Source organism: Dysidea avara, chromosome 4, assembly GCF_963678975.1.
Source record: "Dysidea avara chromosome 4, odDysAvar1.4, whole genome shotgun sequence".
Taxonomy (NCBI): Eukaryota; Metazoa; Porifera; class Demospongiae; order Dictyoceratida; family Dysideidae; genus Dysidea; species Dysidea avara.
In genome coordinates, this window is record NC_089275.1 from 37168108 (window position 1) to 37183320 (window position 15213).

General features: G+C 37.0%; 1 protein-coding gene and 1 long non-coding RNA gene across 9 annotated transcripts in view; both read right to left on the bottom strand.

Moving 5' to 3' along the window:
• Window positions 1-723: 723 nt before the first annotated feature.
• On the bottom strand, window positions 724-4059 carry LOC136252003 (uncharacterized). Of its 6 annotated transcripts, XR_010699304.1 has the most exons (8): window positions 3785-4059; window positions 1594-2431; window positions 1425-1517; window positions 1254-1368; window positions 1171-1198; window positions 1092-1127; window positions 981-1038; window positions 724-927 (listed from the first exon to the last, which is right to left on the bottom strand). It is a non-coding gene; the product is annotated as an uncharacterized lncRNA (long non-coding RNA). The 6 variants fall into 6 exon arrangements; XR_010699305.1 differs by having other exon boundaries at window positions 1092-1198; window positions 1594-2376; XR_010699307.1 differs by lacking the exon at window positions 1171-1198.
• Window positions 4060-6630: 2571 nt separating this feature from the next.
• Window positions 6631-15213, bottom strand: part of LOC136252004 (uncharacterized) — an 86618-nt gene continuing 78035 nt past the window's right edge. For all 3 annotated transcript variants that reach the window (XM_066044332.1, XM_066044331.1, XM_066044333.1), the window contains one exon: window positions 6631-6919. In XM_066044332.1, the coding sequence (XP_065900404.1) occupies window positions 6654-6919 (266 nt within the window). In that variant the 3' untranslated portion in view covers window positions 6631-6653. The remainder of the gene's footprint in view (window positions 6920-15213) is intronic.

The following is a 15213-nucleotide window of genomic DNA, read 5'->3' on the forward strand; positions in this document are numbered from 1 at the left end:
ACATGCCAAGCCAGGGGGTCTGGGGAAATGCCCTGAGGGAATTTTGAAAATTAGACTCTCTGAGATTAAATATGAGAGTACTTTAATAATTTATCACAATATAATTATAATTTTATTGGATCGTTATATTAGGGTAATGGCTAGGGCATCCTAAGCGTGAATTTTACAGCAAGCTTTCTGCCAAATACATACATATCACCTAGGAAATTTTTGTACCCTATGCCAGACTGATTGTTAACAATTACTATGACTACATATTTGCCTGATTGCTGTAATAGGGTGACTGTTCTATTTGAGTATCTCGATCTTATGTAGAAGTCACACTGTCTATATATAGGTGCCCTATAAGATGTTTACGAGTAATGGTTTGCTGCCATTGGCATTGCTTCACTGGTTGCTATGGATAGGCACCAGCACAGCGCAATGAGAGGCATAGACTGATCAGTATAGCAGCATCTACAACACGTAAAGACTGATTACATACGTGTAGCGTCAACCCAAAGATATAGATCAGTCTGTCCCGAAACTGGACTCTTAACTTAGACGGCACCTCTGTATATGTCACGAGTACAATCGTATTATAGACCCACACAGTCACACATACCTCAGTACGGCTGCATACTATCCTCTATATGGCTGTATACGCTTCTACTAGACCCACGCCTTGCCCTCAGACGGCCCTTATCCCTTCCGAAATACCCAATTAATGACGTCGCTTTCGATTTATTGTTGCTATTTCATGTGAGCCAAAACAAAGTACAGTTGTACAATAATGAAACTGAAACAAAAAGGTAAAACAACCTCATAGTCAATGAGTTTCAGTTATAACTGTTCTGCCTGATCATCACTGAGCTGTGTAGCAAGAGCCCACAACACTATCCAATCCTTGCTTTCTTCATACCGAGAACAATCACATCATTTCTTCATCTGCAAATAGTTAACATTAATGTTCATACTTCGCATGTAGTAAATATACTTACCAACACCAGTTTCAAGGTGAGTAGGTGCACTGAACTTATGGAGTCATTGATGGGACTGCTGTAGTGCATGAGATAAAAATTAGCAAAACCATACAGTATAACTCTACTCACATCAGTATCTCTCAAACTAACTGCTCTTGGAGTGCTCTATAAAAGCATACATGTGACCCACATCTTGCATGCCACGTACCACGCTGTGATATTCAGCACTTGTGCACCTTGAAGATTCAAGATTGCTAGAAATACAGGGTCAATGCAGCACAAATAACTTACTGAATCACCCAAGCAGGTACATCATACAGAGTTTACAAAGGAGTAGACAATATCCACTTTCCTTCAATGCATTATTCAATGTTCCAGCATTTCAAAAATATAGGCAGTCCAAAGTCTATATTGCATAAGTGCACAGTCACCAATTATTATAGGGTACACATATACACATACTGTTAGATCTCCACAGTGGTTAGTAGGACGTGTAACACCTGATTAATTTCATCATCCCTCTTCTCTTAGGTCCATGTCCTGCATGTAATTCTTCTATGAAAGGACATATGCAGTCAACATAATGCAGCTTGCATATTACAGTATCTGACTATCTGTAGTTTATCTGCACCTCTTTTTTAACTGTTTGTGCGATTCATTCACTCCTTCATGGTTGACGCTGTAAACGTTGGTGTCATAGTGTCGATGTGCTGCTCTGTGAACAGAATTAGAGATATAAGACAAAATTACAACTTAAGAAAATAGTCATCAGTAGGCCTGCGCCGATTATGCCAGCATAATTTGGGGCATAATAGGTAACCAAATGCTTCAGCATAATGCCAGCATAATAGGCAAAGTTTTGTACATTGGTTATCAGAGAAGCTGAAACTCTGCCTATTTTGCATGATGCAGAATGGGATAGTGTGCAAACATGGTAAAAATCAGATTTACAGCTACGTTGTGAAAAAAAGATTAGTTAAAGATCGATATACTCTAATAGAACAGTCACCGCATAATGAAATATTCTAATAGAACGTTCACAGATGCATTTGGTACTCTAATAGAGCAGTCAAGACACAATTTTATATGAGCATATTTGGAGCATAATGGAACACAACTGGGCATAATTGGAGCATAATAGGGGAAATTCTGGAGCAATGCTCAAAAGCATAATAGGTAATTTCAAAAGCATAATAGGCTCAGGCCTAGTCATCAGCTTTCTTTCTCATCTTGAGTAAATTTGTTAGCAAGTAATTGAATATAACAGTAAAAAAACCTATAATATTTAGGAAGTTGTTGTAAATTAAAAAATTGTGATAATTATAACACTGATTGGTAATGGCTCACTGCATGGACTTTCCCTTACTGCAATTTCATGTTGGTCATCTGACTTCACAGCTCACCAACGTCCTTCCTAAGAGTTAAAATTGCCTGTGTCATCATTTGGCGCTCTTGAGACCCACATGCAGCTATATAAGTAGAGAATATTGTACACAGGACATGATATACACAAGTAAAATTCATACCAATACCTACAGTAAATTATTATTTATTCTTGCCAATACTATTAGCACACAAAGCTAAGGGGTATATATGGCCACATGTTGTCTTGGGCTTGGGCTAGGCCAGTCACATGCACCACACCCAAGAGAGATGAGACAAAGATGAAACAGTTACACTTTTGTCTGTAACCGTAGTTATTATATTAATAACTAACTGGGAACTTTATAACATGGTACAGAGATTTAAAATAAAGCACACTACAGGAATATCACAATAATTAATATTTGTATGGGACTCATCTGATACAGATGGGTCTCTTAATACATTGCACCAGCTCCCACAGATGCAAAGCATCCCACAGAATTCCCATGCAAGAGACCAGACGAGTAGAACTGGTAAGTCAACCGTGTCAACAGTTTTATGAGTACGTGTAAAGAATGACCCCTTACAATCCCACACTCAAGCAATCCCGTGCGTACTACTGCGTGTGTAAAAGCTTCTGTTGTTCTTTTTGAAGGGGTAAGCATTGCCATACTGACTCAACAAAATTTAATTCTGCCATGGATTCACCTTCATTGACCCACTCGGAGTTTTACACCTCTGTTCCAAGACCACAGAAATCAGGCCAGCCCAGATTCTATGCTGGGACCATTGGATTGACTCTACTAGTCTGTTGTGGCCATGCCACTTTCTCTTCAGACAACAGATGAAATGTGCTGCCATATATGGATTGGCGGTGAGCAACTAGTCTACTTCCAGAGCACTGTTTTGTCATTGGGTCAGCAAAGAAACAGATGTTTTACTATGTGAAGCGGTGTTGTGCCATTACTAAATATCTACCATCAAGAATCTGCTAACGTTTGCACCTTGAATCAAATTTACTAATAACATGATGCTGATATTTCATACATCACAAAGAATCTCTCTGGCTAAAGTTTGTAAAGAGTGGCTAGGAATTCATATTGTCTAACCAAACTCATACAAACTGAAAATAATTATAACTAATATACGATCTGTAGCATTTAGCTAAGTCTGTTCCATGTCCACCAAGACTGTAGCTACATGACACTGTTTGTGGCAGTATGTTTCCCAAAGACTTTCTTTTCTTCCTGAGTGTAGCTAGCCGCATGATGTTTCATCCGTTGTTCATTCTCTTTTCTGACCCAATGACTAAAAGAATAAAAGGGACAAGCGAACAAGGGCACCTGAGTTACCCAAGAGTGGGCAAAACCAGTTCTTCCTTCCCGTTGGGCCGCTGGTAGCTCAACAAGGATGGCGGCTAACTGCTGTTATATTTGTACATACAAACTAGTACTCACTCGAAACATCAGTCACTTCTACCATCTGTGCTTCGGCTGTACCATACTGCCACTCGAGCGTCAGTCAATCAGTAGCTGCGGCTGGTTCTTTGTCACAATAGCGATTCGCCCCTGACAACGTTTCACACAATGCAGTCAGTCTTGACCACAATTATGTGAACAGAAGAAGGCGTTCACGCGTATATGTATCGTCGTTCATTGGCAAGCTATACACCTGTATACGGCCTGCTATCTTGCTCCGTCTCTATATTTTTCTGTATATTCTCCATGCCATATACGTCTGAAAATGACTGTTTTGTATATATCCGTATATGCTTCCAGTTGCGCTGTGCAGCCTATTATGCTTTTAATTTTACCGATTGTGCTATGCTGCAGTGCTCAAAAATTTTGCCTATTATGCTCATAATTATGTTCAAATTTTTTGCCACAATTTCCATGTTTTGTTACTTTCTATGGATAATGATAAACTTTGGCTTATGAACAACTGGTTAAATGTAAAAAGTACTTGTTGTGCATTAAGAATTTGGCTACATTGTAAACTATAATAACAGTTGTGTCAGATAACTACTTAATGCCATATCAGTGGCATCAACTGTTCTATCATTGTACTAAGTAAACCTTTTTCGGTGACATGCATTTTTGCTTACAGTATGACAACTATTCTGCTATTATGCTAGCATTATGCTTGATGCTTTCAGGCACCTATTATGCTTAAAATTATGCCAGCATAATAGGCTGGTACCTAGCTATGGATCTCATTGAGACGGGATGATATCTCTTATATTGAGGCTTCTTATGTATCTTCAAGTCTACAGGGAAGATTTACACTGTTGTAATTTTGTTTTATTGTAGCTACGCGTGGATAAGTACAGTAGCTATGGGCAGCTACTATAAGCCTCTCTGGAGGCCACCTTGGGGCCCTTACAAAATGGGTCCCAGGGCAAAAAGACACAGTCCCCACCCCCAGGGCAAAAAAAGACACAGTCTCCACCCCCAGGCAGGCAGGCGGGCGGCTGGGAAGGCAGGCAGGCGGGCGGCTGGGCAGGCAGGCAGGTAAGCAGTAGAAAATTCCATTGGATATATTATTTTTAAATTTCATAACAGTTTATTGGAAGCTTTTAGGATCGTACTTAGGGACCCGCCAATTATGCTGGCATAATAATGAGCATAATAGGTGCCTGAAAGCATTGAGCATAATGCTAGCATAATAGGCAGAACACTTGTGCATTACCATAAATTCTTGCTTATCAAAATATATATCACAGAAAAAGATCAATATACTCTAATAGAACAGTCAGAAAATAATAGACAGCTGACTGTTCTATTAGAGTATATCGATCTTTTCCGTGACTTGGATTTTGACAAGCAGGGATTTAGAGTCTATGCTTCAGCAACTTACTGTTTTCCCATAAAGTGCAAATTTACTAGAAAAACATGAGAACTGAGGTATAAATATTGAGCATAATTTGAGCATAATAGGTAAATATTGAGCATTAATTTAAGCATAATAGGCAAAATTTTGAGCAGTGCAGCATAGCATAATAGGTAAAATAATGAGCATAATCGGCGGGTCCCTAATCGTACTGAAGGCACTTTGGGCTTAATTATACCTAACCAATACTGCCAAGGTGCCAGGATGGAGTTGTGAAGCTGATTTTTGGTGAATTTTCTGGCTAGGAAAACCCAAATCTTCATGATCACTAATATACAGTACTACCGTACCATATGATGATGATGCTCTATCTATTAAAATGTTATAGTTTTGATATTTATGTCATCTGTAAAGGCTATGAACAGCATTATTTAAGTTGAATATAAATTTAAACAGTGCACATTAATTAGAATGCTACAATCATTTAAATATGTAATTATATACCCTGTAACTAAAAAATGCATTGATGCTTTAGCAATATATATCAGAAATATTTCTCAATAGATCATAAACAATGACGTACGTATTTCATAATAGTGAAATTTTACATTTGTTCAGATAATCAGAAATTTTATAAATTTCCACTTTTCACCCTAAGGTCCTTTTCTATCTTTCATGGCTAATATATTGACTTTCATCTAATAGACTTACATGGGTATGTTCCAACTGGCAAGTTAGTCACGCATTAGTTAGAAAGAATAGTGAACATTAACTGGAGTTTACAATTGCACAACATTTAATATGTTCCTTACAGTGTGAACAGCATGATTTATTAGAATTACAAATAACACATACCGTATGGCTCCAAATTTTCGTAGCTTAAACGTTTTGCAAAATTTATCCATTTTTGGATGTCCTACAGACCTTCAGATTTTTGCTGTAAAGCCTTAATAAATGAATTAATAAATAAATCACCAAAAGTTTCATAAAACTAAATTTGTAAACATAAAGTTAGGTAATCCAAAGGCTGCAGCACATGTTGCTGTCAGACCTTCATTATAAAGTGCTAATAAAACATATTTTTATGAAACATGGAGCACATTGTGTTTATGGTTCAATGCACATGAACACGAGGTTTGAACAATGTGGAAGCATGGCATACAGTGATGCCATCTACTGGAGGAGTCTTTTAGGCAAATTTTGATTTGCATGTGAGAGGCTTCCTTGTAGACCAAGATGAATGGGTACCAATGTGAAGTGAAATATCCGTAAACTTGAAAATCTCACGATATTTTGGCTGTGAAGGTGACTAAAGCTGACATAACTGTAGCTGAAGTAATGATACAGTCTCTTCATTTTGTCTTAAGTGTTGCTTCATAAACAATATGGTGCCTTTTTGTAGGGTTGGTGTAGTTATGAAAACTACAGACATTTTAAAGTTGGAGCCATATGGTATCAAAATTGTTAGAACACATTAAGTAAATCATCATTTAATTGCTATTCCTGTATATGTACAATATTCAATGTAGTGTTAAATGGTATACGTAGTCTCAGTTCAAGAGTTGTTTCCTTCTGAATACAATAATCACCCACGGTACGACCACATTCTAAATGCTTCCCTCCATAATACAGTCTTTGGTTATAAGGAGAAAATCCTTCTTTGTCTTCAATTTTTGTCATAACATATTCTATGGTATCTGAGTCCTTTACATTCAATGTGAGAAGCTTTCCAGTAGTAGTTCTAACAAATATTTGCACTCCACCTGAGTATGTACAAAATGATTTAATGAATGCAGCATAATAAACATATTGTATAGACCACTGGCACAAGAAGTATGTGTACTTATTAAGTGTTGCATGTTGTTATAATAGTGAACACTGTTGGACTGTGCTGTAAATCTTTTTAATACTGAAGCAACACGGAGCAATATTTTCTGAGTGTAGTAATGGAAAATAAATATATTAACTAGACTGAATCGTGCCAAATGACTAATCCTTCAGACTCAGAGAGGGTTATCAAGTTGAAGTGGCCACATCCAGAGAAATATTTGGATGTTTGTATAGCTTTTAATTGCAGAGAAATTAAAGTAAATTGCAGCTATTAAAACATGCATATGGTATGGTCCAACATTCATTGTGCACTTGTAGCCTCGAAGGTATGAAAGTATCATATATGAAAGCCAAGTGAATGTTGAATGGAGAGTCTCGAGTTTTGATTTCTCTGTCACTCAGTCCAAGATCAAGATTTCTTGCAGTGCAAAAGGTGTGCTGTAGCATTTACAGAGAGGTATATCATACAGTACGATAGTATCTGTACATGCTAGGGATCAGTTTTCTGGCTAAAAATATATCACTCCAAAGTTAGCTTCACAATATCTTCAGCATTATTGGTTGGGAATAATTAAGCCCAAATATGCCTTCAAAGGCACCCAAAATGCTTTCAACAAGTGTCAACGTGTATTTAACTGCATTTTCCCATTGACTGACTAACCAACTAACTTCCCGATGCCTTCAGACAGGTGTAACTCAGATTTAGGGATTGATTAACAGACAGTGCTTCCACCCAACTGGTACCTTTTGTCATACCTGAGTTTCTACAGCACACAGATCATGGTCCTACCTTTGTATTACATCACTTCTCACTGACAGTGCCAGGTGCTGATTTGTGGTAGCAAAATATAGTTTCCTCTCTATCACATGAATAGTCTGCATCTGTAGTAGTTGCTGGATTTAATGCAGAAGTGTTTCTCATACTGTTCTTTGTCAGTAAATGCTGTGTAACAGGTTGAACCTGGCTTTTAAACAAAACTTAATGAGACTTCACTATTGATAGTTGTGGCACATGTTCAGATGCAACATTATCCGTATGGCACTGTATGTCAGATACCATTCTTCCTTTTGATATGGTATGCGCTTGTTCACCAGTTACATAATTATGTTACATGAATAAACAATCAAGTAGAATGAAAATTGAGAATATTAAGTTCGATTAGGGATCAAAGGAAATTAGTAGTGAAACAAGGGAATACTATATATAAAACAATACCGAGTGTTTGGCTGTGCCTGCAGATATACTAGCCGATATTTAACTCCTAATTAATTGCAGTCACGGTTATAGACCAAAGTATAGGGATTATACTGTATGTCCAACCTGCAGTGTTGGGCAAGTTACTTTGTAAAAGTAACTAGTTACATATTACATATTACTTGCAGCTGAACTATTTAGTTACAGTTACATATTACCCATAAAATAAAGTAACTGTAATAATATTACATATTATATTACTTTGTGTACACAGCCTTAAGCTGTCACGTGTGAAACTGCCACCTTATCATGTGACACGATTGTGTTGTTGGACAATGTGCAAATCTTGATTATAAGTAAGAAGTTGGTAAATAAGCCTCATTCAGTAGGCTTCATTACTTCGTTGTCGCTAGGCGTTACTCAGTAGATTACTAACAAGATTAGTAACTTCGTTACTTGTAGGAATAATATTACGTGTTATTAGATTCGTTACAGTAACTATATTACTTAGGTAACGCGTTACATTTGTTAGTAAAATAACTTGAGTTATATTACCTGTTTTTATAGCGTATTTCGTTATATTACTTAGTTACCACTAAAGTAATAATATTTGTTTGATCTTCGTCCAGGACACCAGGATGATATTGCGAAACTGGTTTTTGGGTGATATTTTTTTGGCCAGACCTCCATGATTCCTAATATACAGTACTACCATACAGTACTACTATACTGTATGGCAGTCTGTGAGCCTACCACCAAATTTGACTGATTGGTACCATTCAAGGTGACCAATTCTATCATGCTTTCCTGAAGTATGCTTGTGTGTAGTTTGTATATTTGCACGATAGCAATGCTGAATCAGTAGTTTTCCCATCGTAGGTCCTAATGTTGCCATGGTGCAACAAGGAATCAGCTCCCAGACAATTTTATACTTCACTTTTGTGACCCAGTCTGAGAAAACCGGTCTTATCACCCATGTCAGCAAATTCGATTTTTCACCCAAGACACAAAGCTACATGAATAAATTATCTAATTCCACAATCAAAATGAGCTATACTTGAGTGGTCTGGTTTTGCTGGCTTCTTTTTCCAAGCCCAGTGGCAATCTATACGTGCAGTGTGGGGCCTTAATGGAGCTCTGGTCAGCCTAGGGATGACTGTATGTGGCTATACAGCTCTGTGGTGTTGAATAAGTATCTCTGCTGTGAATTTCCTTTCATTTTAGCCGATTTTGAGACCTTAATAGCCCTAAACTTGGCCTAATTCATCCCTACACCTTGCTTTTCAATTATCAACACCATCTTGCCCACCTTCCAGCTCCCCCCCACCTCCCACCCATTTTGCATCTCGCCTGATACAGTCAACCTAGGTTTAAAAACTATCTAAAATGGCGGGAAACTTAGTTGTTGGCTGCTTGCACAGTGGATGTTCTGGAAGGTAAGGAATTGGTGCAAACATTTGAAAATTTTGTACACATACTGTAGCTTCAACCATTAGCGAGTTACAACACACTAAATACTTTAAACCAGCGTTTCTTGGTACTTTTAAATAGGCGATAAGACTCGTTTTCCCAGACTGGGTCACACTTTTGATTGTATCTCCAGGTATACACTAGATATCTTAATTCTGTTTTTGAATATGTATACTTGTTACCATGGCAACTACCATAACTCTGTCACTATTTGTATTTTATTTAGATTCTTTCTATGTACAATAATAGCTGCTTAAAGGCCTAGCAATTTGTGGTGCCAACTTTGATTAAATCTGTTAAAAAGAAAGATATCTTGTGATTTTCATGGAGTCTACAGTAATGTGTCTATATTGTTTCACATACAGTACATCGGTAAAGATTTTAGAATATACAACAAAGGTAGATCCAACTTAACATAGTTACCCATAGTGTTTATATTGTTAGCTCAGATTATACATTTTCAAAAAACAGTTTCTAATCATAAAAGTGTGCAATGAGACACAGTGAGCCATGATAAAGCAGTAGATTATTAATGAAGATGTTACATGCATAATCAACATTGTATAACACATATCTACTTGTGTATACTGCACAGGCTTTTAGCAACCTGCTTATAAATCAATAAAATTTACTTAGATGAAATGTGTAGACAGGTGAAAATAAGGTACTTGGATGTTTTATGGCTTATGCTTTGTTGCAATTTATTTGTATTTAATGTATATGTAACAGTAGTAGAATTGATTTTATTAAAATTCAATGATTTGTTGTTCCCAAAAAACATCTAGTCACCCTTGTCATGATCATCACCACTGTTATTTTCATCACTATGAACACCTAATGCCTGTGTGAGTAACATCTCTATCAGTAGACTGGTTCTTGCAAACTAATAGTCTGTAGAGTTTGGACCATTTCTTACCCCAATAACAACACAGCTACAGAGTAAATACACTTCTCCTGACTTAATTGCTTGGTAAGTAAAGTTGTTCCGTTAATTACTTGTTCTAGCTAAGTAGCTAAATTTATAAAACTAATTATTTACAATTGTCAAAGATGGTGAAAAGTGTAAGGGGTGTTAAGATTGTACTTGAGAGTTTTTTCAATTCTTCTGAATTGATGCAAGGGAAGTCTGTGTGAATGTGTTTACTATAGAAAAGTGATTGGCATCAGAGATTATCTAGAATAGATTTGTTGCTTATTCCACTGCGTTGTTCATCTGTATACCATATCCATCACTAAAGCATCAATGTTTTATAAACAAGGTGTGGATTCCCATTTATATGATGCATGCTCTAAACTGCGTAGGTTTTGAAAGGTGAATATGCCATGCAATTGACTTCTTTACTACTGTACTATTTATAGGCTTCTGTGTTTGATATGAAAGACATAGTTGTCAAATATAATTTCTTAAGCTACATAGAATGTCTTTTATAGTACGATTGAGGATATATACAAAGAGTTCTGAAGGTTTCCACTTTCCAGCTTCCAATCAAAAAGCGCATCGGCAACTATATTTGATAATATGCACTGGGCAAAAACGGAAAGACGTGGTGAGCATCACCATCTTCCATATTGCAGTAATGTATTGATGAACAAATTTCATGCAAGCTGTTATACAAGGATTTTAGGAAGATGCATGATACTTAGTACTAAATCCACAAGCTGCACTGCCTTTAGCTGGCATCTAGTTTATTTCAGAAGTGATTGCCCTTCCATTAGTTGCTAATGAACAACTTCATAAATATTCCTATCAAGGTGCTTTTCATTGTGAAATTCCTCAGACAGTGGTAAATGTGTGTGTACTGCATTTTTTAGATCAAAGTTATGATTCAATGGACCATGTATTGTTTATTACTACAGAGAATTTGTGACCTTATTGTTTTCTCCAATGTAGTAAAGTTGTTTTAAAATCTACTTTAGTGACAGGGTTCATTGAGCTTATTCAATAATTAGAGTGGATACAAATGTCGGGCGCAATTCCACAAGATAGTATGCTTGGCCTGATTATAATCATGCCTCTAGTCCATAAAATGACAATGCATTAATAATATTCTGATGATCCGCAGTCAGCCTATTTGATTGCTGCTGCTGCTGCCGCTGATTGGTGCTGCTGTTTGCTGCTGCTTGCTTAATGTTGCCATTTGATGTTTGTGGCTGCACCTGCTACTTCAGCTGAATTCTGCTGTTACTTCTTGCTGCTTGCTGCTGATACTTGCAACTCCTGCTATTTGCTGCTGTTTACTGTTTTTGCTGCTTGCTACTGCTGCTGTTTGTTGTTGATACTTGCTGCTGCTTGCTGTTTCTGCTGCTGCTGCTGTTTCTGCTGCTGCTGCTGTTTCTGCTGCTGCTAATTATTTTTTATTAAAGATTATACTTATCACATGTGAAGATGCTGGGGTAGCCAGGTAGCAGATAAAAAGGGTTCCATGGAATTCTTTGGATTACCCCTAGGATGATGTTTCTGTATACGCAAGTATATATAACCAGGAGTAATATTTGAATCTAAGCTTTCATGAATGTTTGGTTACAAAAATATGGTTAGTTATCTTCACCTTGTCACACTTGTCACTCCTAATTGCTTTAAGTGACCAGGACTGCTAGCTTATAAATTACAAGTAGACTTGTTGGTATTGTCTTACTTCAAAACATTGCAGAGAATTGGGTTTTAGTAAATCAGAGCTTTTTACACTCCGATTTTCTCTAAAATTTTATTTCTGCCCTAATGGCACACTCCCTCAGCTCTAAAATCATGATAAATACCTGATACATGTACATCACTTCTGCCTTCCTCAACTAAAGGTGCAAAATTATTTGTATATGGAGCAGGGGGTTTGGGGGCACACCCCCTGGAACACACTCTAAAGCTATTTCATTTGTTTCAGGACTGAAAATTATGATGCAGAGTGATTTTATACACAAACATTTAAATCATACTGCTTTCTAAGTGGACTACATTGATCAAGAGTTATATAGAGTAGTTCGACTTACTATTTAAGCCTAAAGAATGGCATGCACAAGACCACGTGCATTACGCTTTTGCGGCATAATTCGAGCATAGTAGGGCAGAAAAGCATCACATAAGTATACAGACATTTTCAAGAATCTAATTTTATAAGCAAAATTAACTTTACTACACTAGATATGAGAAAGCTAGCCATGAAATTACAATACAATACAAACTTCAAGGATTTCAAACCACCTGTCAGGGGTGGATCCAGGAGCTGGCAAGGGGAGGGGCACAAACAGGCTAAGTTGTAGGTGGTTTGGGAGAGCCAGGTTCTTTTGGTAGTTGTTGCATTTTTTGAAACAGCAAAAATAACCTCTTAGCAGTATCACACTGTTGATTTTTGCTATTGTGGCCTTTGCAGATGGTTGTGAAGTCTTAAAAGCTGTTTAAAGGCTCTGAATGTTTTACAATAGCAACACAGTAATTGTTTTTAGAGGCGCTTAGTATGAACGAAGGTGCTGGGTGACAATTTCGCAGCCAGTTTGACTTTGAATCGCTTTGTTTTCAGATGAATTTGTAATAAATGCTTGTAAAATGTGCATATTTATAAACTGATCTTGGCCTGACAAAGTTTAGTATTTTAATCAGAAGTATCCTCCACAAGGGGGGGGGGGGGAGGGAATTTGCCCCAAATGCCCCATCCTGGATCTGCCATTGCCTATGTACCTACACATTTTATCAATTAAACAATATTTATAGGAAAATGAAAGCCCATGCACTGTAATATTGTTATAGCTAATGTTATATGATGCTTATTATGATGCCCTGCAGCTGCTCATTATGATTTGTAACTTACTTCTTTCTTACATGGATAAAGTGTCTTAGAGCATACTTTCAAAAGCTAATAAACATTATGATATATAATCTGAGCTGACAATATAAACACTAAAGATAATGATTATGAATTGGGTCTACTTTCATTGTACATTCAAAATGTTTACCAATGCACTATTTGTGAAACAATGTACTGTGCTTTAAACCCCACAATCTTCTAAACACATTTAATCAAACCATTGCTACCTTTAATGAGGGCTTAAATCAACTGTAAAATTATTGCCAAACCTGTGAGTATGTAAAACTAGATAGAAAGGATCTAACAGTATAAATAAACAAATGGCTACATTATCATGTTAGTTGCCATGGTATCAGGTATACAAATAAGTAACAATTCTTGAGGGCAATTGCATGCAAAAAGTACAGAATTAAGATATCTGGCATAGACCTGGAGTTATAATCAAAATATGTGAAATTTAAAATCAGCTGGGAGCTGATACCTTGGTAACATTAATAGGGCCGCACAATGAGAAAGCTACTGATTCATCACTGCTATCATGCCAACTTCAGAACACATGATAGTGTGTCATGCAACCAAGTACAGCCAGTGCAGATGTCCAACAGACAAGTGTGCAATTTACAGGAACCAAGAAATTGAGACCCCCCGTTTTCACGCATTCATAGCTCAATAGTGCATGAACAGAAATTAACCGGTTTTGCTGCAGAAACTTCCTCTGGGTAGGACACCTCCTATTCCAAATTTGAGTTGGATCCGCCCAGCCATCACTGAGATATGCACTTTCCTAGTTTGTCTTATTTCTTCACACTTCTCTTCTCAATCTTCTTACATGAAGTTCCTTTTTGCACATTTTAGAAAAATTGGAAAAATTTGAGATTCCCTACCCTGAGGAAGCTTCCACAGCAATAATGGTTAATTATACTGTTCAAGCACTATGAAGCTACAGATACATGAAAACTTCTTAAGATTTTTTTATTATTGGGGTCAAGCACCCCTAGCACTAAAGATGTTAAAAGTGCTGGACAAATATTAAGATAAAATTTCAATCAATGAGCTGGAGTCACTTGTCCCTCAGCTAGTGCAAGGTCAAGTGCTACTAGTGAAAGTGGACAGCCCTGATGTGATCTAGCTCCTTTCAAACACATAACAGCGGAGTGTAACAACGAATAAATAATCCTGCAACACACACATGACATCACAGAACTATGTGACAACTCTTTCTGAAGAGAGACAAGGAAAGCAAGTCTTCTGTAAAATACAGCAGCAGCATGACCCATACCACCCCGTATTGTTGAAAATACAAGTGTGGTAAAAAAAACCCATCTCAATTTCCTGCTTCCATTGTTTCTCACATTCAAAACATTCATAAAACAAGGATACTTGGGTACCATGATATAATAGCATTAGACACTTTCACATCAAAAAATGCCTGTGATTTCACATAAGCAGAAACACAACATATGTAAGCAGAAACAGAAACGTCTATGCGGGCTGCATCTTCATTATTAACTGTTGCATATTGAAGGGTCTCACCTGTAAGAGGCTGCAACGGATACATGAAATGGGATTTTGTGGTTCTGTAACACAAGTATGTTGCCTGCCCACACTGGCAGTACTTGGCCGCATGACAAACGTGATTATAGACTATTGTCATAATAATATTTTTGTAATACTTTAATAGAACACACATTTTTTTCTGAGCATTCCAATGCAATGCATATAGAATGTTCTAGAATTTCCAATGATAGATTTATGAGTTATCATT